At 44.0% G+C, this 25,093-nt stretch overlaps 2 protein-coding genes across 6 annotated transcripts in view; one reads left to right on the forward strand and one right to left on the reverse strand.

The window, feature by feature from the left end:
* Positions 1-9,273, forward strand: part of Kiaa2026 (KIAA2026 ortholog) — an 81,438-nt gene extending 72,165 nt beyond the window's left edge. For 4 of the 5 annotated variants that reach the window (XM_005063705.4, XM_013114855.3, XM_040745726.1 and 1 more), the window contains 3 exons: positions 527-642; positions 2,913-3,100; positions 4,061-9,273. In XM_005063705.4, the coding sequence (XP_005063762.1) occupies positions 527-642; positions 2,913-3,100; positions 4,061-7,629 (3,873 nt within the window). In that variant the 3' untranslated portion in view covers positions 7,630-9,273. The remainder of the gene's footprint in view (positions 1-526; positions 643-2,912; positions 3,101-4,060) is intronic. The other variant, XM_013114852.3, reaches the window with a different exon arrangement.
* A 5,886-nt stretch (positions 9,274-15,159) lies between these two features.
* On the reverse strand, positions 15,160-24,850 carry Mlana (melan-A). The gene is made up of 4 exons (XM_005063213.3): positions 24,603-24,850; positions 20,115-20,211; positions 16,973-17,101; positions 15,160-15,414 (listed from the first exon to the last, which is right to left on the reverse strand). Exons 1-4 carry the CDS (start codon positions 24,671-24,673, stop codon positions 15,346-15,348), a joined length of 366 nt encoding a protein of 121 aa, XP_005063270.2. The 5' UTR covers positions 24,674-24,850; the 3' UTR covers positions 15,160-15,345.
* Between the last annotated feature and the right edge of the window lie 243 nt (positions 24,851-25,093).

Here is a 25,093-nt window from a genome sequence, read left to right on the forward strand (position 1 = left end):
TTCTGTGCTAGAAGCTGCTAAAATGATTGTAATAATTCTTAAGGAAGTTTGTTAGGAGTCTTTTTTGTTTTCCCTCTCTTAGACGTTGCAAAAAAAAACTTTACTTCATGAGCTATGTTTTCATATTTGGTGAATTTATTTAAATATCTGTACCTTTACATGATTTTATTGGTTTGTTAGTGGGTGTCCCGTCCTTGTCTCCCCCCCCCCAGCCCTGGACACCAAATCCAAGACTAAATGCATTTGGTAAATGATTTATTAATATATTTACAACTGACATAATTAGACTGTTTTTAATATGTATTCCTACTTAGATGACAAACATTTGGGTTTCTTCTGTAGAACTGAGATCACTAAACATACTCAGATTTCTTAGAAGATATTTCCTTCTTTTGTTAACTCTGTGGAAGGAATATTTTTGATGATATTGGCATTTTGTTACTTTTTTATTAGGTGCTAAAACTTGGTTGATACTTATTTGAGGTTAAGTCTTAGAAATTTAATGTTTTGAAACTTACGTTTCTAGGGCAAATGGTACCATCGGAGGCAAGCTGTAAAAGAATTGCATAGTACACTGGTACGCCTTTTAAATGAATTGTTGCCATGGGAACCAAAGTTAATGAAGGCTTTTCAGAGAAACAGGTAACAAGCTTTATGATATATTTATTTAACTTATTCTAAGACCCTTATTTTATGATTTGGGGTTTTTCCATTCGTTTGTAATTCAGTAAATACAAAACCTTATTCTCTGTGATTTACTTTCTGATGGAAGAAGCGTACGGACTCAAATGTGGTAAATGCTAGTGGGCAGAATCCTGATGAAGGGGATGTGTATTCCTGTTTGAGACTGTGGAGGCTACTCCTAAAGGAAATGAGGTACATACTAGAGGAGAAACAGAATAGAAAGGCACGCTCCAAGTGTAGAAGTGTATTTGGCATTTGGAGGAAGCACTAAGAGTCGGTTACAATCAAAGAACAATGATCAATGAAGATTGAGGAAGGACATAAAGGTCAGAGGTCGGGTAGCCAGATCAGCTAGGACTTAATCTTTTAAGAATTTACATGGACCAAGATGAAAAGCTTTTGAAAAGTTTTTACAGAGACAGGTTGCTATTTTCTGTGTTTCTGTTGCTTGCTTGCTTGCTTGCAATGCTGAGATTTGAATTCAGAGCTTTGTACATGGCTAAGTAAATACTATTGAGCTATTTCTCTAACCTTAATGTTTTGTTTTGTTAACTTTTTTTCACGTTGATTGATTGGTAGATTGTTTTGTGTGTATGGCAGGTGGGGGTTGGGATTCCTTTCTCTGTGTGGGTCTTGGTAGCAGGCACTATTATCCATTTGAACCATCACTGAGGCTACCTGACCTTAAATTTTAAAGTGGTTGCTCTAGTTGTCATGTCGAAATAGCTGTAAAGATGAAAGAACATAAATTAGTTATATTGTAATAGTTAACCTTAAAAAAGTGGGAGTAGGTTGTAGTATTGCACATGACACGAAGTGGTTGGATTTTAGACACAACTTCAAAGTAGGCTTGGTAAAATTTGCCTGAAGAGTGTATTATGGAGTATGTGGTGAGTTAATCCTATCTCCAGCTTGATGAGATTTAAAAACAGAATGGAGAAAAACCTGGGGTGTGTCTCTGTGGCATTTCCTAGATTAGTTTAATGGAGGGAGGAAGGCTTGCAAAATGTGGCCTAGGGCCCTGGACTGAACAAGAAAGAGAAGGGAGCTGAGCTGCAACATTCGTCTGTTTCCTGACAGCATGCAATGAAAACAGCCCACTTAAGCCATAATGTACCCTCAGACTAAGATAAATATCCCCCTTCCTTCCGTAAGATGCTTCTGTCAAGTATTTTATACCAGCAGTTAATGAAGTAGCTAATATGTAATAGAAAATTGATGAGTAAAAATTAATTTTTAATCTAAACAATTATCATCATAGATTTCCAGTAATGGAGACAGGAGTGCCTGAAGGAGAATTAGGTTTGAGGAATACCAGGGATTGAATAGTTTTGATTTAAACATGTCATGTTTGATATACTTTCTAGACGCCTAATTGGTGGTGTTGAATAGGCATTGTGTGAGTTATGTAATTCAGCAGCATTACTAGACTTGATATACAAATTTAGGAGTTATCAACATTGATTATATTTAAAACCATGAGTTTAATAGAAAATATGTGGACAGTGAACATTCCAACATTTAGAAGTGAGGTAGCAGCACTTGGGAAGCAGAGGCAGGCCGATCTTTGTGAATGTGGTACCAGCCTGGTCTACAGAGTGAGTTCCAGGACAACCAGGGCTACTTAGAGAAACCTGTCTTGGAAAAAAAAATTGTTTTTTCTTTTAAGTCAATCATGTATATGACATGCAGATTCCTGGGACTTGCTGGCCAGTCTGCTTAGTGAGCCTTAGGCTATCAACTCAGGACTCTCTATTTTTCAATTCAGATAGAGAATTTTAGTTATTTATTGCTTTCCTTAATAATTATAACTAACTACAACCCTCAGAAAGACAAATAGATGGTGTATTCAATTTATATTAACATTTTTTTTTCTGAGACAGGTTTCACAGTGTAGCGTTGGCCGTTCTGGAACTTGATTTGCAAACCAGGGTGGCCACAAACTCATCAAAATCCACCTGCCTCTGCCTCCCAAGTGCTGGGATTAAAGACTTGTACCACCACCACCCAGTTTATTCACAAATTTTAAGACATAGCCTTTAATTTCTTAAGCATATATCATAAGTTTTGTCTTCTTGGGCAATGAAATAATTGGCAAGACTAAACTAATAGGCATTTTAGATACACTTAAAACATAATTTAAGACAATTGAAAATATTTCCAAGATTTAATTTAGTATACTAATTAATTTAGCTTCCAAAAGCTCCACATTACATTGGTTATTTCAGGAGCCGCCTGAAGAAAGACTATGATGATTTCCGAAGACAACCTGATCATAGTCAGTTCACAAGAGAGCTATGGACTACTGAAGAATGTGAAAGGAACCCTGAGAGAGAGCCTCCTACAGCAGAAATCAGTAAGTCTGTAGATGCAGCAGAACCTCTAGACAACCTGGAGACAGAACACGTGGATTCTGGTAGGCATTCAAACTTTTTTTAAATATAAGCACAAAGAGAACTTTCTGTTTGTTGTGAAGGAAAAAGGTAATTGAGTCAGTGAATGTTGATTGAGGAAATCTGATAATTTACAGAAATAGTGTCCATCCTCTCGTAAGCAATTTCTTGAAAATCATTATTAAATTTCTAAGAGTTTTTGAAGCCAGTGCTTAACCCTAAGTTATATATTTGTCATTGCCTGTTGCAGACCATACACTGCTAATGAGTTACCTTCCCCTTTGGAATTCACTGATTATCTTTGTATCGTTACTACTCTTAAAGCTCTGTTGGTAAAGTTTGCTGTAAATGAATTTGAGAAATCGTTAAGATTGTGAAAGGTTTTTAAAATGAGGTGTGACCAAGGTTGCTGGCTGGCTGATTGAGAGCAAAGTAAACACATCTTTCTTTCTAATAAGTATGGGTAGCTAGACCAAGTTACATGCAATTCATTTCTGCTCATCAGTAGCATTCTTTAGTTATATAAGAAGTTAATCTGAAAACTTGTGGTTAGTAATATGTTAACATATTCATATCTTCTTTTGACCAGATATGACCACAATTGTTTAAGGATAAGGAACAAGAAAGGCTGAACATTGGTTTTCATTTTCAGTCTCTAAAGACCAAAATATAGAATAGTAACCATTCCTCTGTGGCATAAAGGTTTTCCTATCTGGAGAAAGAAAACTAGCCAGATTAAACTGTGTATCTTTTTAGAAACTGAGTTTTTCATGCCTTGTCAGCAGTCTTAGTCCAGGATTGATCTCAGTAACAGGTTGCTCTTAAGCCTAGCTGGGATGTGGGAAGTCAGCGTGTCAGAGGTCACTGCTACCTTCATCAGTAGTGCTGAAGCTTTGGGATGACTGTACAGTAGATTTTTTTATAATTGATGTTACTCAAAAACTGTTTTCTATAAACAAAATGCTTGTTTTTATAATTTTCAGATGATATGAAATTATCAGAAATAGGCTATCCTTTGGCCAGAAGCAAGTTGTTGAAAAAGGAATTGTCTTCTAAAGATGTAGTGAAGACACTGCCTAAAACACTTAAACGACAGTCCAAACAAAGCAGTTATCTGGATGATAGCACAAAGGAGCTTTCCCCAAGGAAGAAAGCAAAGCTAAGCACAAATGAAACATCAGTTGAGAACTTGGAAGTTGATATGCAGATTGACTGTTTGAATGAGTCAAAACATACAGAACTGCCGTTGGAGTCATTTGCCTCAAAGGATTCAGTACCAGTGTCTACTCTCCAGAAAGGGACCAAACCTATTCAGGCCTTGCTTGCAAAGAATATTGGGAACAAAGTGACCTTAACAAATCAACTGCCCCCTTCCACAGGTAGAAATGTTCCTGCTGTGGAAAAGCCAGCTGTGTCTCCTGCAGAAACAAGCCCCGTAAAGCCAGCATTGAGTGGCCTCACTGGTACAAAAGGACCTTTACAGATGGTATACAAAATGCCCTGTGGTCAGTGGCTGCCAGTTGACCTTCACAATAGCTCTGTCAAGATTCAGATGCAGCCTGTGGTGGATTCTAAAACAGGAGAAAAGATCATGCAGCAAGTCCTTATTCTGCCTAAGAATTTTGTGATTCAGCACAAAGACGGAAAAGCTTTTGCAAAAGAGCTAGCAGCACCTCAGCAGAAGGGTGCAGAGCAGGGTTCCTTAGTGTCTGTTCCTGTCACCTCAGGAGGGACAGTTTCTACCCAACTGCCTAATACAGTTTTTAGTAAGCCACTTACACCTTCATCAAATGTGAGTGCTAGATCACAGCCTTTGTCACCTGTAACCTCTGTAAGTAATGTATTAGCATCACCCGTTAAGGCTAGCCAAAGTGAAGCAGGGAAAGTCAAGAATGCAGTTTCGTCAGCCACATTCCCCCAGCCTGTTACTTCACCCACCATTTCCTCAACAGTTCAGCCTCTGTTACCAGCAACAACACTAAATGAATCTACAGATCCTGCCAGTTCCCTCACCTCTTTTTCACAGCAAACTGCTGATTGTGCTGAGGCAAAGCAAGAACTAAAAACTGTATGTATAAGAGATTCACAGTCGATTCTTGTTAGGACTCGAGGTGGGAACACTGGAGTTGTAAAAGTACAAACTAATCCAGAACAAAATTCACCCAGCAGTTTATCTTCAAGCTCTGTTTTCACCTTTGCACCTCAACTTCAGGCATTTCTGGTGCCAAAATCAACATCATCCCCTGTTTTTTCACAAGGAGCTGGAATGACCGCTACATCTACTCCCCCATCTTTCAGCCAGACACCTACTTGTGTTTCTATTTCATGTGGTTTTCATCCATCCATGGGAAAAAGTCTCAAACCTATTTTAGGCCAACCCCCCAGCAGTGGCTGTGTGGGCCCCATGATAGAAAAAAACTCATGCATGCCCTCTTCACCTGTGAAGCCCTCCATTTCTTCCAGCTCGCTGCTCCCATCAACAACAAATAGTTCAGTTAGTGTGATTAGCATATCAACAGGAAATTTCGGACAAACAAATACAAATGTTATTCATACATCAAGTAAAGCGCAACAAGTAGATTATTTCACAAAAAGCTACCAAGTTACAAGATCAGAAACAACAGCAGCAATAAATGGAGATGTGCTCAGTGAGACTCCTGTTCAGAAACTCATGCTAGTGTCAAGTCCGTCTGTTCTTCCCAGCAGTGCACCTTCAGTTAATATGGCACCGGCACCAACATCTACAAGTGTTTCTACCCAGAAAGTCGTTTTTATTAATGCTCCAGTTCCTGGTGGCACTTCAGCCTCAGCTATTGTTGCAGAATCATTAAAACAGACACTTCCTCCTCCCTTGAGTAAAACTTACGTTAAGACTCCAGAGCAACCCCAAATAGTACTAATTCCATCTACATTGGGAGCACCAATAAAAATCAATTCTTCACAAACTGTGTCTCAGATTAAAGATGTGAAAATTGGGCTAAACATAGGTCAGGCAATTATAAACCCTCCAGGAAATCTGCCAGCTATATCATCAGTTAATATACTGCAAAGTGTAATGCCGAAAGGAGAAGACAAAAGTAGTAAGGGCTATGTTTCGCCCTTGTCAACAAGTAGTACTGCAGTCCTAGCAAGCTCAAATATTGTGAGTCAGAATCTTCCTCCTATTAATGAGTCAGTGGTTTCTACAGCAAGAGCTGCAAACATGTTTTCAGGAACAGGAGCAAATGTACCTTTGAGTTCCCTTTCGGTGACCTCATCCTCTGCTTCAGTTGGGACTCGACCTCCTGTTTTAGTCAGTGGAACTGACACCTCTTCAAGAATTATGCCTGTTTTGTCAAATAGACTTTGCACATCAAATCTTGGAAACACTGTAGCTATATCAACTGTGAAAACAGGGCACCTTGCATCATCTGTTCTCATTTCAACTACACAACCAACAGTGTCTCCTAAATGTTTGACATCAGCTTTGCAAATCCCTGTTACTGTTTCCCTGCCTACACCTGTGACTACATCTCCAAAAATAATCAACACAGTTACACATTCAGCAACAGTACCAGGAGCCACACACGCTGTATCTCTTTCCAAAAGACAGTCTCGGACTTCTCTCCAGTTTCAGTCGCCAGGGACTTCAACTACAGTGCCAGCAAATGCAAACACAAGTAAACCTCAAGCTGAATTATCATCTCTCTCACCAAGTCCAGGTAAAATAATTAATACTTCCAATGTTACTTCTATACCAAACCAACTTATGTCCCCTTCATTAGTAAAAACAACTTCTGGTAACAATTCTATTGCAGGTGGCTCTGCCATTCACACTTACACACCGCCATTAAATATAACTAGTCTGGCAGGTGCTTCATTCAGTGAACCTTGTATTCAGCAAAAAATAGTTATCAATACCAGTACACCTTTGGCACCAGGTACTCAAATCATGATGAATGGAGCTCGGTTTATTGTTCCACCACAAGGTCTTGGAGCAGGTAGCCACGTCCTCCTTATCTCTACTAATCCAAAATATGGACCTCCCTTAGTTCTTAACAATGCCCAAGGTGTACCAGCGACACCAGTAGATAATCCTGTCCAGAAGATCATACAGACATCAAATCATTCTCTAAGTGGTCAACCTTTAAAGCATTCTGTGAGAAACTCTACAAAGATTGTAAACTGTCTTGGAAGTCATTCAGTACCACAGATGGTAAACACACCTGCTAAAGTTTATGTTCCACCTGCACCAACGGTGCCATTGACTTCGGTGATTAAGTCCTCTCCAGCTACTCTTTTGACAAAGACATCTTTGGTTTCTGCCATTTCCTCCAATAATCCTCCACTGCCAAGTAGCACATCGGTATTTCATTTGGATACCTCTGTCAAAAAGTTATTGGTTAGTCCAGAAGGAGCCATTTTAAATACCATAAATACTCCAGCATCTAAGGTATCCTCATTGTCTTCATCTCTTCCTCAAGTTGTTGTATCTGTGAGTCAGAGTCCTGCCTCTGCCTTCCCTGCTTTTCAATCATCTGGTTCAGAGAAACCTGACAAAGCTGCATCTTGAATTTAGACTAAATGAGCCAGTTTTTAAGTAATGGGGCATTGTTTTAACTCCCATAAAAATTTTAACTGTTTATTATACTGTTGAAAACATACTGTTCATACGTGTGTCTGCGTGTCTGTGTGTGTGTGTGTGCTCGCGCGCGCGCGCGCGTATATGTGTGTAGTATGTGTATGTATGTATGTATGTATCTTCATTACCTTGCACAAGACTTTGTTTTCTTGGGGAGGGCAAAGTAAACCATTTCACTCATTGGTGTGAGGATGTTTTTCCAAGGTTCTTTGTTCAAACTGTGTCATCAACATTTACCTGTCTGTATAACATAAATTGAACAAAGTCAAGTTTGACTAGTTTAAGTAAGCTAGCCTTTTCATAATTATATTGATGTTTCTTCTTAAATTTGGACTGTTGTGGTATATCTACAGTATAGTATTCTGTGTCATTAGTGAAATCTTATTTTTGTTTCTGTAAAAAGAAAATTATATATATATTTATGCATTAAGAAAATGCAGTTCATGGTGTAAAATTGTACATATTCCTTAAGTCCCTCATAATCTGTACTAAATATATGTACAAAGAACAATACTGTCTTATTTATGTTTTGTTTACATAATGTATAGTTTTTTAAGTATTTTAGTAATTTTGGACCAGTGAACTGTTAGCAACAATGCAGAAGAATCTGCATATAATAAAACTGAGTTGCTGTATTTCTTTGTTTGAATACCATTTTTAAAATGTGTTCTTGTCCATTGGAAGAATACATGATATAATGAAAAAGGTGTTAAAATTGGCAAGTATGTAGAAATAATGACGCTTGCACGGTCTTTACACTTGACATTTGATTTCTACAGTAATCTTGGGGGTTGAGTGGCACCTGGTTCATGGGGATGGAGCCAGGGTGTGAGTCTGCTGCTTCACACTCTCTCCGTGGTTGTGCTTTACTTTTGAAGTTTTCATTCAAAAGTTTATGGTCCTAGACACTTAAAAAAAAAAAGCACCAAATTCTGTATTGAGCAGAACAAATGTGTTGTTTTCAGAAAAGAATATTTGGTTTATGTCAATACATCCAGAATTGTTTCTCAAAACTCTTAAAACTTTTTTTTAGGTTTCTGTATAACCATAAACAGTCCTGGAACTTTCCATATAGCCAAGGCTGGCCTTGCCTCAGCCTCCTGAGTGTACCAGGATTATAGACAAGGACTGCCATGCCTGGTGAGACTTACTTTGTAAAAATCTGGGTTCATAAGAGGTTGCAAAAACCTGGTCTACAGAGTGAGTTCCAGGACAGCCTCCAAACAATACAGAGAAACCCTGTCTCAAATGAAAAACCAAAAAAAAAAAAAAAGAGGTTGCAAAAGTAATGCAGAGTGGTGGCATTCCCCTTCCCCTCCTTCTCCACATTTCTGTTTGAGGTCTTGGTTCATTGTTACTGATCTTCCAAAACTATGTTTAAGTACATCAATGTCTTTGTCTTTTGAAATTAAAAGTGAGCAAAAATATTAGTGCTCTCCTTTTACTCAGATTATAGAGCAGCTGCATAAATTGTGATGTGAAACCAACTCTGTTGCTCAGTTGGTTTGACTCAGGGCTTGACTTTGTAGAGCTTGAGAGTGTGCCTCATTATAAATAAAGGTAGCTTTTTACTCACTGGGGCTTTAGTATCTTATTATCTTGTTAAGATACTGATACACACATTCAACTCATCACAGTGTTCTGTTTAAAATTTAAAATGTTAGAGAGAGTAGGCCTGTGAAATATCTTAGCCTGTAAGGATGTTTGCAACCAAACCAGAAGACCTGATTTCAGTCCCCGTGTCCCACATGATCAAAGGAAAAAACAGGCCTGAACTCACACACACACACACACTAAATACTATCTTAAGATATTTTTCATTAAAAAAAAAAGCTAAACAGATGCTCAGTGGTTGAGAGCACTTGCTCTTCCAGAGAACCTGGCTTCACTTGTACTACCCATACCTGACAGCTCACAACTGCCTGTAACTCTAGCTCCAGGGGATCCAGTACCCTCCTCCTCTGGCCTCTATAGGTACCCACACAACATACATACCCACATTCATAAATAGAAGAGAAGAAGAAGAGGCCAAAGATTTCCATTCAGATTGTATCAAAATGATGTAATTAAAGTGGAAAGAATAATGGGTGTTCCTAAAATGTTTTCAGATTTCTCAAACAATTGTTTTATACTGATGACCTAACTGTTGGGTAGTATGTTTGCCTAATTTGTACAAGGTCATGAGTTCTACCCCTAGCACCACAAAAGTCGTGGGGGGGGGCAGCGAGAGACGAGAGGAGAGGGTTGGAAGAGAAGAGATTATTTTGGTACGGAAGGGAAAATGGAACTGTTTCTGTCAGTGTAGGTTAAGCTAGCCCCAAACCCGTCATCTATACTACCTCAATGCAATAACTACAGACATACACCACTACTCTCACTGTCTCAAAATATGTATCCATGCTGTAAGACAGTGCCTTGACCAGTGTGCCTCCGGTCTACTCAATCACCAGCTCCTCCTCTTCCCCATTTCTCTATCAGTATTTTAAAAACAAAACTTTGTTCTCAAGAGATGTGCTGTGGGTGATGTTTAAAATGTATCGTAGGGGCTGGAGAGTTGGCTCAGTGGTTAAAAGCACTAGCTTCTCTTACAGAGGACCTGGGTTCAGTTCCAAACACTCACATGACAGCTCACAACTGCCATGTGACACCTCACAACACCAATGCACCAAAAATGGTGTGTGTGTGTGTGTGTGTGTGTGTCTCATTTAGATGAATGCAACGGAGGTGCATGAAGCTTGTCTCTAAAAAATAAAAAGCAGCCTGACTCCATCTTCAGTTTCAGAAGTTTTCTCAGACTGACCTTCACAGTCTCTAATTTGCGCCCTTATGTTGTTCAATTTTATTTCAATTTCCCATGCTGTGTTTTTCACTCACAGTTTTGGGTTTTCTTAGAAATGGTGATTTCTATCTAAAGTTCTTATGACACATTTTTGGTTGTTTTTTTTATTTTGGTTTTTCGAGACAGGGTTTCTCTGTACCTTTTGGAGGCTGTCCTGGAACTCACTCAGTAGACCAAGTTTCACCTCAAACTGCCAAAGATCTGCCAGTCTCTGCCTACCAAGTGCTGGGATTAAAGGTGTGCGCCGCCACCACCCTCCTAGGCTACATTTAAGAAGTTTTTGCCATCACTTGAGATTAAGAGATTTTGATGTGTCAAGCGACTGAACTTCGTTCAGCTCACTTCATAGAGAAGATAATGTTACTTGTTCACAATATTTGGCTAAATGGAAAGGACTATTCCTAGTCAGAGGGAACTAGCCATGAGTTCTGGCCCCTCTAGTCCCCACCTGGCTCTCAGAAAACAAGCAGCACAGTACCCTGAACCCTTCTCTGCCTGTAAGTGAGCACATTGCCGTGGGAACTGAATCTAGGTTGTTTTCCATCAGTTAGTACCCAATCCTACAGTGATGACACTTGCTTTTTCAGCCCAGGCAGCAAAGGCCTTGAAGCGCCAAATTCAGAGCCTCAGCATATAGTGCTAATGGTTGTTAGTGTCAGAAAGCTGTGTCCTAGCATTCTTGGATTTTCTGTGAAACTGTTTCCTTGTTCAGTGTGAGCATTCTCGGTGTGGTAGCTCCGTGTGGCACTTCTGTCTTTAGCAAAAGGCTCCCAAGGTTGCCTGCAGTTGACTGTGAGTCCAAGCAGTGATCTTCAGAAGTAGGGCTGAATTTTATACCTCCTATTCCTTTCAGCAACACTGATTTCTCTCTCATGGACTCAGGTCAAGCCTGTTGTCTGTCATCCAGGACACTGAATGAAGAACACTTGAGAAGCTTTCCTGGTGGAAAAGAGATTTGTCAGTGTCTTAACAGCATGGGAGGCTCGGAGAGGCCTGGAGATCAAGCCCGAGGTCCCTCTGAAGATGTGAATGAGGTTCAAAGATCTTGTGAAGCAGGGATGGGGGTGGCAAAATGAATGTATTTGAAAGGAGAATGGGGCTATTTTAAGTGATAGGACATAAGTCAGGAAAGGCATAGATATTTTTAGTGTCATTGAATGTCATTTCTGTGTGTGTGTTTATCGCTTTAATCTTTGTCCTGTTGATGTTACGCTTCTGTCTCTAGTGACAAAGGTATCTTAGGTGATTTATTGACACATTAAATAAGAAAGAATCACATAGTGAAAAAGACATTTCTTTAAACAAGCATTGGGATTTCTGTGAGTCTTAGTAATGTCTCTAACAAAGAAAGCTCAGCCTGCTTTCTTGTAGAACCAGGACCACCAGCTAAGGGACCGCAGCAACCAAGGTAGGCTGGGCTCTCCCCATCAATCACTGACTTAAAAACGCCTTACGGACTTGCCTACGGCCCAGTCTTCTGAAGGCATTTTCCCAGTTGATGTTTCCTCCTCTCAGATGACTTAGCTTGTGTTAAGTTGACAAACTATCTAGCACAGGAAGAGAGCAGGCTTTGAGATCTGAAGAGGAACTTCATTGGGAGATCATGTACAGGATCCCCAGGATAGAGGAGGTTTCTGAGATCGGGTAGGTGACAAGTTCTACACCATGTGACTTAGCCTGGGTTAGATAAGTACTGAGGGGCACTGTCACTGGGTAGGATCAAGAGTTTATCTTGGAGTTGCAAGAGGAAGAGATGGGCTTGCTTCTCCACTGAAGCCTGAATGCAATCACCTGTCAGTTCTTTATTGTGGAGGGTCACATGAGGATAGCCTGAGTTCTGGCAAAGGGGGAGAAGCCAGCTAGATGATCTCTAAAAGGGTGGGGCGGTGGTGACGCACACCGTTAATCCCAGCACTCGGGGAGGCAGGGGCAGGTGGATCTCTGTGAGTTTGAGGCCAGCCTGGTCTTCAAAGAGAGTTCCGGGACAGCCTCCAAACCTACAGAGAAACCCTGTCTCAAAAAAACCAAAAAAAAAAAAAAAAAAAAAAGGCCCAAGTATTGTTTCATAATAGACTAGGGATATAAATCAGGTGGTAGAGTACTTGCCTAGTGTGCACAAAGTTCAAAGCAGTTCCCAGCACTACCTGGGCAGCCTGAGGTCCCAGCACTTGAATGTGGAGGCAACAGTACCAGCCTGGTTACAAGCTATATGCAACCTTGTCTCACTCCGTAATGAGCTAACCAAGAGATACTAGGTAATTGATGCAGTCACACCATGTGAATAGTACCACTGAAGAGTCTGTGGCCATTTGTATTTATTCACTCTGTATTTATCCTGTATGTTCTTGTAAGACTGAGAACTCAACAAAAGTAAAGGTCATCAGGGAGATGGCCTGATGACCTGAGTTTGATCCCTGAGCCCTCATAAAAAGCCAGCTGTGGTAGTGTGCATCTGTAATCCCAGTATTCCCACAGAGAGATGGGAGGTAGAGACGGCTGACGGGAAGCTTGCAGTTGAGCTAGCCTAGAGCATGCCGTGCGGTGGCAGAAACAACAAACCCTGCTTTTAATTGTCATGAGGACACAAGACACTGCAGACATCAACCAAACTAAAGCTGCTTTTCTTTTTTAAATCCTTGCACCACTTTCAACCTTAACAGAAAACTAGTTTACCATTATGAGTGTTGAAGTAAAATACAATTAGGACTATTTAATATGTATAGTTTAAGATACAGGCTCTTAGCAACACTAAGTGGACTCCATAGATTTTATGTATATTGTATACACACACATACATGTAAACATGTATATGTTTACAAGTGTAAGGATAATTACAGAAAAAAAAGAGGTCATGAATTTGAGCAAGAGTGGGGGAGGGACATGGAAGGAGTCACGCAGTAAACCCTTTTATCCATACGTCTTGACTTGCAAGTGTTCATTGTGGCACCAGGCAGTCAGGCACTCTTTACTATGGTGAGCAAATGTATGGTGTGGTATGGGAGGGAGAGAGAATGGTTCGTGTCCTGTGGAGAGGCATGTCTGAAGAGGCGAGAAGTGGGCTGACACGGATGGCTTGATTGTCACCCAGGGTGATATCCGGGCCTGGGCTGCTGCTGGGGACCATGCCTGGGTTCGTGGTTCTGATGCAGCCACAGTCTCTGTTAATGTCCATGACTCCTGATACCACCAAAGGCTGAGAAGATAGGGCTGCACAGAGTGCAGCCCTCGTTGGCTGCAAACTCTAGGGAGAGCTGGCCCTTCCCCTCACCAACGGAAGCACTCAGGAGAGAGTGCCTCAGCTGGGAAGGGGCTGCACAATAGAGCTGACCCTTGGGAGGGGAGAGAGAGCATGGGTGAGCTGGCCCTGAAGGATGGGAGAGGAGGTGGCGCCCTTGTGTGCCATAGGGTGGTGAGGGTGAGGGAAAAATACCCTTTCCCCCTGCCACGTGTGGTGGATGAGGGAGCTGACCCTCCTCCTCACAGCTGCACCTCACCTGGGCGTCACAGAGCTGACCCTATTGGTTGGGGGAGCCGGTGAACCAGCGGAGAATTTGAGCAGGAGAGATCAGGCCCCACCCCTCATCTGCCATATGGGGGCGTGGGCCGGAGAGAGAGATTCCGTCTCCCCGCCCCCGCCCCTTGCCACCTGTGGCAGGTGGGACAGCTTCTCCTGAGGCCATAAGTGCAGGTGAGCTGTGCCTGCCCCTCACCAATTGTAGCGCCTAGGAGAGTGGCCTCTGCACCTCATCTGGGCCACACAGCAGATGTGGCCCTGATGGTGTGGGTGGAGAGTCTGCCTTGCTCCTTACCAGGAGGGTGAACTAGCCGGAGCAATGCTGGAGAGCTCACCCTGGTGGTGAGGATGGGGAGAGCAGGCAGGCTGAGCAGCCCTGCAACTACCCAGGCCCAGAACTAGGGTTATGAGTTGGCCCACCCCAATATCCACCCCATCTATTATCTGCTGGAACACATGAAGGGCTCAGTCCTGCAGATCCAAAGCTGCAGCATCTCCACGACACAGGGTAACTACAGGGTATCCAAGAGGGGTCCTAGTGGGGCCCTAGTATTGATAGTGCAGCAGAAACCAGAGGCCTCGGACCAATGGCTTTTTGCAATAAACTCTTGCAAGTAAAGATATATGGATAAAAGGGTTTACTGCGTGACTCACTGTCACGCTACAGCTTCCACAGTGAGGCTTTTTTTTTCTCTTACATTTTATATGCCGGGCGGTGGTGGCATACGCCTTTAATCTCAGCACTCAGGAGGCAGGTGGATCTCTGTAAGTTCGAGACCAGCCTGGTCTACAAGAGCTAGTTCCAGGATAGCCTCCAAAGCCACAGAGAAACCCTAGCTCAAAAAAAAAAAAAAAAAGAATTTATTTCCTTGTATTGGGGGAAAGGCTTGCAAGGGCATAGGCGGATACAAGGGGCGGGGAAATAATGGGTTCAAGATGCATGCTATGAAAGACACAAAGATAAAAAGAAAGTAAAAAAAATATTTTCACAAAGGAATCAGATGCTCCCACATCACCCATGTAAGTTTACCCCTCAGCGATGATGACTTCCTTAATAGCATTACTTCCAGGACAGATAACATGCATTAAAGTATTTATTGAAGCATTTCCCAGATTCCAATTTCTCACCATTCCTCAGTGTTCCTCTGGTTGCCCTAGCAAGAATTCAGCACTGGCCTGTTAGTAGATTTGCACATTATGTAGCATTCTAAAGAAAAACATGGGTGTCTACCAGCCTTAAAGCAAAAGTGGGAGGGGAATCATCTCGGCATTCTCAGCCGCCGCTTGCTGGTGCTCAGGTTGAGTACGGTGGTGGCGACTGGGCCGAAGAGATCTTCTCGTAAGCAAGTGGAGCATTGGGAACCTGTGAGAATGAGCAGGGTGAGTGAGCCTGACAGCAGTGTGCATGCTGTGGGGAGGGAGGGCTTCATACATATTTCTTGTCCGATGGAGTAATTGTTAAATATCACAGCGCATATTTGAAACATTGGCGGGAAGGGACAAGAAATGGGAGGCTTTCCGAATATCTAAAAGTGGATTTGTGCCTAGGTTATCCATGTCAGAATTCCCAAGCCCTAACTAAAGAATTCCTTTCTCATTTGTTACTTTTATTTATTTGCTTACTTTGTTTATGGGGCAGCACCTGCGCCACAGCGCACATGTGGATGATAGAGAATAGTTTGGGGGAATTGGTTCTCTTTCATTACCAGGTAGGTCCCAGGGATCAAACTCAAAGGTTCAGGTTTGATAGCAGGTGCCCACTGAAACAACTCACTCGCCCATGTATTCTTGAATCCTGAGCATCACTCAACAAACCCTGCATATTTACCACATAGTTCCCTGTTAGTTGTGCCTAAAGGTGTATTTAGGGCTGGGGCCGGGGAAAGGGCAGCTCAGTGATAGGCATCATTCAAAGACAACACCACGGAGGTTGGAGAGACAACATATATCTATCAACCAACACAAATGTGTCAATCATTCAGTTAATGCTCACAGTTCTAGATGTTATCAAGTGAAAATGAGACTCAGAAATGTTGCTTGCCCTAAGTCACAAACAGTAAGTCATGCAGCTAAGAATCAAACACTGTTACCTGACTTGAGAGTCAAAGTCCATTACTTTGCTATGCTTAACTACTGGGCCACTACTATAGAGCAGAAATGCTGTGAGACACATGCAGAGCTTAAACTCCTAGTAACTTCACCTTCAGAAAGCAGGTAAATTAGATAAAATACTTAACTTGGGTCAAAATACAGTCATTTCAACATGAAATCAATAAAAGAAGTCAGAAATGGCTATTTTTTTCATGTATTCTGTCTCTGAAATGTATGCTACAAAACTACTTTCAAACTACTATGTTTCAAGTTTTTAACACATGGTAGTGGCTCAGTTCTAGAGAAGAAAATATCCCTGGGACTCTTACATGTAGGGCTCTCATTATTGAATGTAAAATGTAAATATAAGAAGATACAACTTACGCCGGACATTGGTGGGGCACACCCTTAATACCAGCACTTGGGAGGCAGAGGCAGGCAGATCTCTGTGAGTTTGAGACCAGCCTGGTCTACAAGAGCTAGTTCCAGGACAGCCTCCAAAGCCACAGAGAAACCATGTCTCAAAAAAAAAAAAAACCTTAACAAAACCTATTTCCCATTTTGTTTGCTTTTATTATAAAATATGAAAAACAACAATTACCATTTTACCTTTATGAAGAAGGGGCAGTTGTGTGGATTGAATCTAGGCCCTCCTGCATGCAAAGCAAGTTCAATACCACTGAGCTATAATCCCAGCCCTACTTTTGACCATTATTGAGAGTTTAGTGGCATTAAGTATGTTGGTGTTGCTATTTCAGTGGAAATCACTTTGTTAACTGGAGCTGAAAGCAGCTGACATGAAAATGCCCAGATGCACAGTCTCCACCTACCACAGGCTGATGGATTGTTTCTTGAAAAGGCAGTCGGCTGTCCTGATGACCAAGACCATCACATGAGCATTGCTCACCAGGGCATCTTTCCTTCAGGGTACTCCGGGTACCTGCATGAAGCCGTTTGTCCTGAAATATAGCCATAAAAACAAAAAACAAACAGAAACCAATGAGAACCGAGTCCGTTAAAGAAAAGAGAAAGGAAACAACATTTTAGAAATGGGCTTTAAGCTAGTTGCTGTCACTTACTTGCTGTGATTCCTCAGGTCACTCCCTTTACCTCTGTGAATTCCAGTTGTTAGATCTGGAGTAGCAAGATGGTTAAACCCACTTCTCAGAGTTCTTGGAACTAACCACAGACAGTGCCAAGGCAGTGCCTGGCACCAGCTGTCCCTTACGGGGAAGTTTTGAAGAGAAGGGGAAGACTGAATCTATAAAATGAACAATTTGTGGGAAAAAAGGAGATAGGGCTAGAGAGATGGCTTAGTGGTTAAAGGCATTTGCTTTTCTTACAAAGGACCTGGGTTCTGTTCCCAGCACCGGCATCATGGCTCACTACCATCTGTCACTCCAGTTCCAGGGAAACCAACGCCTCCTTCTGGCCTCTGTGGGTACTGTATGCATGTGGTGCTCTTTCATCCATGTATGCAAACACTCATACACATCAAGATAGATGAGACAGAGATGGGGAGGGCTAGAGAGACGAATGCCATTAGAAGCATTTACTACTCTTGTAAAGGGCCTACATTCAATTCCCTGTACCTACATTTGGTGGCTCATAACCCCAGGGAGGCCTGCTTCTGGCCTCTGTGGACACATACCAACACACACCAAATCTAAATATAAGAAGATATAACTTAACCTATTCCCGAGATTATACCAACGCATAGGTATATACACACACAAACATATAATTTAAGATAAAATAAATATAAAAGATGAAAATGTGTTAAGTAAAAACTAATAAACATTGTTTTCTGTCACTTTTTTGTCATGACTAGCTGTAGAGACAATGAGGTTTGGAAAAATTAATATCTAAGGTTACCAAGCAAGTCAGTGATGGGTAATAAAGCCAAATCGTGATTCTCTACAACCAAGAGACTTTTATGTGACTGTTAAGTGAGAGAACCAAACAATAAAGGTAGTGTCATCACTCGTGCCAGGGGTATACAGGTGGAGTGAGGCGGTGGAGAGGGAAGCCCCTCCCCTTCTCAGCATGGACAGTGGCAGTATCCCATGGGCAAGAGTTCTGGGCTTAGGGCAGTCTCGGGTTTTCCTGCAGTTAGTTTGTAGTCTTCTTGTCCACACTTCAGTGTGAACTCACCCGAGGACTGTTTGGTGATGTGTGGGTCCCAATGTGCCCTGCCTGTGTGGTTTACATCCTGGACCCTCAGCTAAAAAAAGGCAATTAGGGAAAGAGAGACACAGATGCCACCTGGTTTCTTAAAAAAGAACTTTCAAGCCGGGCGTTGGTGGCGCACGCCTTTAATCCCAGCACTCGGGAGGCAGAGGCAGGCGGATCTCTGTGAGTTCAAGGCCAGCCTGGTCTACAAGTGAGTTCCAGGACAGCCAAGGCTGATACATAGAGAAGTCCTGTAGAAAGAAAAAGGGAGAGAGGAAGGGAAGGAGGGAGGGAGGGAGGAGAAAATGGAGGAAGGAAGGAAGAAAGGAAGGAAGGAAGGGAGGAAGGAAGGAAGGAAGGAAGGAAGGAAGGAAGGAAGGAAGGAAGGAAGGAAGGAGAAAAGAAATGTGTGTATGATCTAAGTCTAGGGACTAGAGGCATGGACATTCCAGGGAGGCAACATGGGCTCAGGAGCTGGAACTCAGGGTTCAAATGCCTTCTAGGGAGCTCGAGCTGTATGGAGCTGGTAATGGTAGGGTTTTGTTAGGGTCTCCCTCCCTCTGGAGATGACAGACAGAAGCTTTTCTGCAGCCTTGAGAAGTATGGGTCAGAATCACAGAGGGTTCCCACCTGAGTTCAGTGCTGTTTTTATTATACTATGGCTGTTTCTATGACAATGTATTTTGATGACTCTATGACAATCTAATGTTGAAGTGATGTGATTAGGAGGTGTGCTTTTTTTTTTTTGGTTTTACGAGACAGGGTTTCTCTGTATTGTTTTGGAGGCTGTCAGTCCAGCCTGGCCTCGAACTCACAGAGATCCGCCTGCCTCTGCCTCCCGAGTGCTGGGATTAAAGGTGTGCGCCACCAATGCCCGGCTTTTTTACATTTTCTTTTTTTTTGTGCTTTATTATTTTTAACAGATTATTCCTGGTAGCCTGTGGTGACCTGAACCCTGCTCCCCTGCCTCAGTCCTCCTTAGTGCGTAAATTACATATAGGCGCCACCATCCCTAGCTAGTGGTTTTCATTTTTATTTTATTTATTTACTTTATGTCTGTGTGTGTCTTGTCAAAATGTATGTTTGCGCTCCACCACGTGCATTCCTGGTTCCTGCAGAGGCCAGATCCCCAGGGAGTGCAGTTACAGAGGGCTATGGGCCACCATATGGGTGCTGGGAACCAAACCTAGGTCCTCTGGAAGAGCAGCGGGGCTTTTAACCACTGAGCCATCTCTCCCATCAGTGGCTTTTATTTTTAAAGATGTTTTTACTATGTAGCACTTGGTTTTCCTTTGAGATCACATTTAAATTTTCCTATCTTGCTGTGCCTTGCTGACCCCAAAATGCCCAAACTTCATTTTGGAACCTACACAAATGTTCAGGTTTTTAAGGCCTCCTTCTAATGTTAGTATTATGACAAGTTTGCACATGCTCTTTAAGGACCAATAGACAGACGATCAATGGCTGAGGGAAGACTATCCGGTGGTGCATCCTGATACCGTGGGAGGATGGTTTTCTCATGCTGGTGTGATCCTCAGGACCTTGGATATCACGACAGAGTCAGTAGGACAGAAGACCTTGGAATTCGGCTAGGATACAGCACGGCAGAGAAGCATGTTTGCCAGGCTGACAAGCTGAGTTTGCTCCCAAGCCCCACATGGTGGAAGGAGAAAACAACTCCCCAAAAAGTTGTCTTCTAGCCTCCACACCCATGCCACGGAATGTGCACATGCGTGCACGCACATGCATGCTCATTGCTGGAGGTTCAGAGGAAGAATGGGACCCTGCAGGGAACATTACCCTCAAGGTTCGGTATCCACTTCGTCTTCTACAGTACCAACAGCCGATGAGCAGAGCAATTCCCAGGACCACAATCAGAATGCCAATCCCCAAGGCCCTGGACCAAGAGATAGACATGTCTAACACAGCTCAGAAGCATCGTTCTAGACAGCAATGAAACAACCAACCTTCTCCCTTTTCATGGTTCAGAAAAGTATCTCCCAGTCTCCAAATAGTTTGCCATTTTCCATGCAGGGCACCCAACCAGACTCCCAGCTCCAGTAGTTAAGGACAGGGCCTAGTTTAGGAGTCTTTACATGTGCAGCACCCAAGTCCCACGCATAAGGGATGCCCCAGCACCTGGCCCTTATGGGGACAGCCTTTTCTTCTCAACACAGCTCTTATAAAGCAACTTTTCCAACTTGATCCAGAAAAAGGAAGTAGAAATGAACACTGACTATGAGCCGCTGTCGTGACTCTGCAGCAAGGAACCTATCATTATCTCCACTGAGGAAGAAATAAGTTCAGAGGACCAGTGACTTGCCATCCAGAGCTATCACTAGGCACAGTCAGAGCCTGAGGCCACCCCTGCCCCATACTCTGCTGTGGCTCCTGTGGCCCCGGGAGGAGAGTCTGAGCTAAACCTAGTGCATTGTGCTGCTGTCACTTATCTGTGTGTCTGGTCCTGAGCATCAGGGTGCTGTTCTGGGGCTCTCAGTCAGCTGCTGTGTCCTGTGTCCAGAGTTCCCTGGGAAGCATTGCAGTTGCTGCAAAGGCCCCTGGAACAGGGGTGTGTGTGTTCCTGCATGCCACTGCCAGTCAGCTGGCATCTGCCTGATACTCCGCATGGTCCACACTGAGGACCGGACTCTGTCCGAGACTGAACTTGCTAAGAAATGCTCAGCCGGGCTGGAGGATTAGCACTAGCTACAGCGGGGTCCAGGGTGAGAAGGAGGGAGTTTTGCCATTACCACCCACCTTCCTCTCAAGGCTGCCAAGGCATCAAGTTTGTCCTGTCCAACTCTAGATGGGATGGAGAGACCTGGGAGAAGGCTGTACCAGAGGGAAGCTCTGCCCTAGTCGTGTAGGCCACATGGAGAGCTACCAACTGCATGACCCAAACACCCAGTTCCCGGAACATCCTCTAATGCCATTTTTGTGCCAGGCACTGTGCCACCCAACCCCACGTTTCATTTTATCTTCACAGCAATCCTCTGACCTAGACATAGTGCATTTGCGGCCGACATTAGGCTGTCAAAATGCTCAAGACTGCACAGCCAGAGCATGGCAGGACCAGCAGAGTGAGTGGTACCAGACAGCCTTCAAGGACGCTCTAGGACTCAGGCTCGAGTCCACTGCCCAGTACTCTCCTGGGGGATAAAACTCCATCTAAGATGACGCTGTCTCAAGGAGTGTTCGAGGGCTCTTATGTTCGAAGGCAGCTGACACAATTCCCAGCAGGCTTGTGCTCCAACTTCACCCTCCGCTCTGCCTTCGAGTGTCTTGACACAGACAGAGCTCTGTCCCAGCTCTCAGTGCACAGTCACGCTGTTCTTAGAATGCACACATGAGGGACTGAAAGTGTAAAACATCAAAGAATACCAGACACGCCAGAGAAAGCCACTGAGGAAGCAGGGCCCCTCAGTGACCAGACACTGGCAGCAGTCACCCGAGGCGTAATTAAAGTGCAGATCCTGGGGCCCCACGTCTGGCCTAAACTGAGTCTTTGTAGAGGCAGCTCCTAGGAATCTGCATTTAGGCTAGTTCCCTGGATGGTTTATTCCCACTCGAGTGTGTAGGGACCCCTGTCTACTGTGGCTTCAGAGGGAGCTCACTGTCAGCAGGTGGGTAACCCTTTTTGACTGGCTATGGGAGCTCACTGCACACCATTCTTCCTCTCTGTACCACTGGCAAACTTTAAAGGAAGAGCAATATCCTCTGAGGCTCTCAGAGACGAATTGCTCCAGCACAGATGCCTCTGCTTCCCAGTGTCCCACCCTCCAGTTTGAACAGGTGGCCCGATGGGTGAGGTCCTGAGACTGGCGGCCTTGTGCAGTGATTTTCTTGTGTTCTTCGCGGGTCTCTTTCACTACCCTGCACAAAATCATGTACCGTGGTGTTTCAGGTACTCAAGGTTGCTTCCTTCAAGGACTGAGGTTAGAAGTGTCACTGCGCTGTGCTGGGGCCTCAGGTGATGTCAGTGGACATGATGGCACCCACATATGCAGAGTGAGTGGCTGTTTTTCTTCTGTGCTGGAACCTGCGACCTCTCTGTTCTCTCCTGACACTCACTGCATAAGCACTTTGCTCGGGATGTGAGAAGGGATGAGCCTTCGGTGAAGGGGTTACTTAACACGAGGCTAATAACTCACAGGTGTCCTTCCCACGCTGTTGTCCCCCACTCCAAACCCACCTGTCTATTCCCTGCTCTGGGATGCTGGCACTGAACCCAGCAAACCCTACTTCCGCTTTGCCCACGGCCCCGGCAGTGGCCCAAAAGAGTCCCATCTGTTTCCTGCTCTGTTCAGCATCACCCATAAGCCCTCTTCACACTGCCAGTCAGCTCAGTTGCCAGCTCTTTCCCGGCCACTCGCAGAACTGGCCAGAGGCCGGAGCACACAGTAACCAGCCGACAGAAATCCCCCTTCGGTCATGTGGGCCCCATTCTGTGGGGTCTCTCCCTCCATTTTAGGTTTCGATGACCCCTGCTTTTCCATTTGTTCCTCAGCCCCGGGGACATAAGCACAGGGACGTAAGCAGCAGCCTGTGGTTTTGCTGCCCGTGTTACTTCTGTGCCTTTGTCACCTCAAGGCCCCCGCCTGCTTAACCAGTTCCTCATACTGAAGGTGACATGAAATTTTGCATTGGCTGTGGGCCCCCAGCCCCCCACCGTCCAGCCCCCCCCCTCCGCCCCAGCTTCCCCCCCCCCCCAGCTGGAAGCGATGGCTACACACCACCAAGGCTTCCGGCTTGGCAGTTCGCTGGTCTCTGGCCTCTCCTCCCTTTGAACGGAGTATGCACACACTTGCCTTGTTAGCCCGCCAGCTTAGTGCTTCAGGGGCAAACAGAGCTGCGCTTAAATCCCAACATCACCACATCCTGCTGCACATCTCCCAGTTTCTCTGAGCCTTTTACCACATGCAACAACACAGCAGGCAGACGGGGGCGTCGTGATGTGGGGCGCAGAGAGAGGGCCTGAGTGCTAATGGACAATAATGGCCCAGCCTTCCCTTGGCTTCTCAGTTTCTGTTGGGGAAACCCAAAGGTGATGGCCCACCATCTTCACTCAGCGGCAATGCCCAGGGTGACAGCAAGGAAGAAGGGAACTGAGGGGCTAGGACTCCTGCACTACTAAATGAGAGAGAAAAAATCCTAGTGTAAGAAGAACATAGCTTAAGTGGAGTCATCCTAAAGATGACAAACCAATACCATATGCAGTGTATCTCCCCGCCTAAAGAGTATCTTGCTGAGACAGTTTGCTAAAATGTACCACTACCCATATCTCCCTACTGGCCATGCTATGATATGGAAAAATCCCCTGGGAGATGCTCCCAGCTTGACTCCATTGATGGAATCTGTACCTTGTTTGCTGTCTAGCACTATGTGAGGTTTTCCAGAAACTCTTTCTACAAGGGGAGCAGATCTGAATAAATGGCATAAAGGGGGCCTAAATCTACCCCCAGGTCTAAAGACCCTTTCACAGGGATTGAATATCAGATAGCCTGCAAACCAGATAGTTATATTATGATTCATGACAGTAGCAAAACTACAGTTATGAATTGGCAGGAAAATAACTTTATGGTTGGGAGTCACTACTACACGAGGAACTGTATTAAAGTGTCACAGCATTAGGAAGGTTGAGAAACGGGGTCTAAATCAAAGCCTGGCTGGACTCCCTGCTCAGGTTGACCTCCCTGCCACACCCTTCCCATTCCTAGAGTTACTTCCTGCCTAACGCCCCAGTGAACTCTGGACTTTTTTCAGAGATATAGAACAGTATCTCTGAACCATGTACTTAGTTCTTAGAAGTAATAATCGCATAAATACTTATTATTAATTAACTCAGAAGCCCAGACATCTTTCTGTGGGATGGCACTGTGGAGCAAAAGTCATGGCCACCATCTTCAGCCAGGAGTCTGCACACAGGCTGAGACCCACACCCGGGTCATCTACACTGGCTCTTAGCAACTTAACACTATTCTGTCTACAATGTTCCTGCAGCAGTGCTGAGAGGAACTGACGGGACAGCTTGAGGAAGGACGTGTCTGGGTCCTGGACAGATTTTTCCCAACTTGAAAACCAACAACCAAGGCTGGAGAATGCAGACAAAAATAGCAGTATCTAATTTTCTCGATTCTATCTCCCATCCGTTTGGATCCAGGGAGGTGTGAGTCAGACCATTAGAAGGCAGGGAGGCCTCCCCAGGTGGCAGTGGTTGGCATGTGTGGGTGGAGTCAGCAGGCTTTGTCTGCAGATGGCAAACTGGAGACCCAGAAGGTTTTAACTTACTCCTCAGTGGTGACATAAGAGTGGCTGCCTCCCTTCCTGGGGTAACCGAAGTGAGCCTCTTCTCGTGGCATTGTGTGGACTCAGGAGCACAGGACACCTAACGGAAGGGCACATGGGCATTGTTTAGTGAACCCAAAACATCCTCACACGTCCCACAGAGACACACGGAGATTGTCCCCAGGATGTGTCAGCTAGAACACTCTCTGGGTCCTCCCTTTGGGGATTCCTACCTCCTCTCATTAATTCCAAGAGCTTTAGAAATAGCTTAGGTTTCTGATGCCTAAGTGGGAATTTAAGTTCTAAGAAGAAAGTACTAATGAAACAAAACACCTTAAAAACGAGTTATCGGGGAGTGTGTCCCTCAGGCCTCCAGTTGGACTCTATGATAAAATGGAAGAGGCTTTTATTTGCTTTACTGGCCTAGGACAGCAGTTACTAGAACAAGAGGAGGGACTAGAGAGGTGAGTCCATGTATAAAGACGTTTGCTACA

Source organism: Mesocricetus auratus, unplaced genomic scaffold, assembly GCF_017639785.1.
Source record: "Mesocricetus auratus isolate SY011 unplaced genomic scaffold, BCM_Maur_2.0 Super-Scaffold_4256, whole genome shotgun sequence".
Taxonomy (NCBI): Eukaryota; Metazoa; Chordata; class Mammalia; order Rodentia; family Cricetidae; genus Mesocricetus; species Mesocricetus auratus.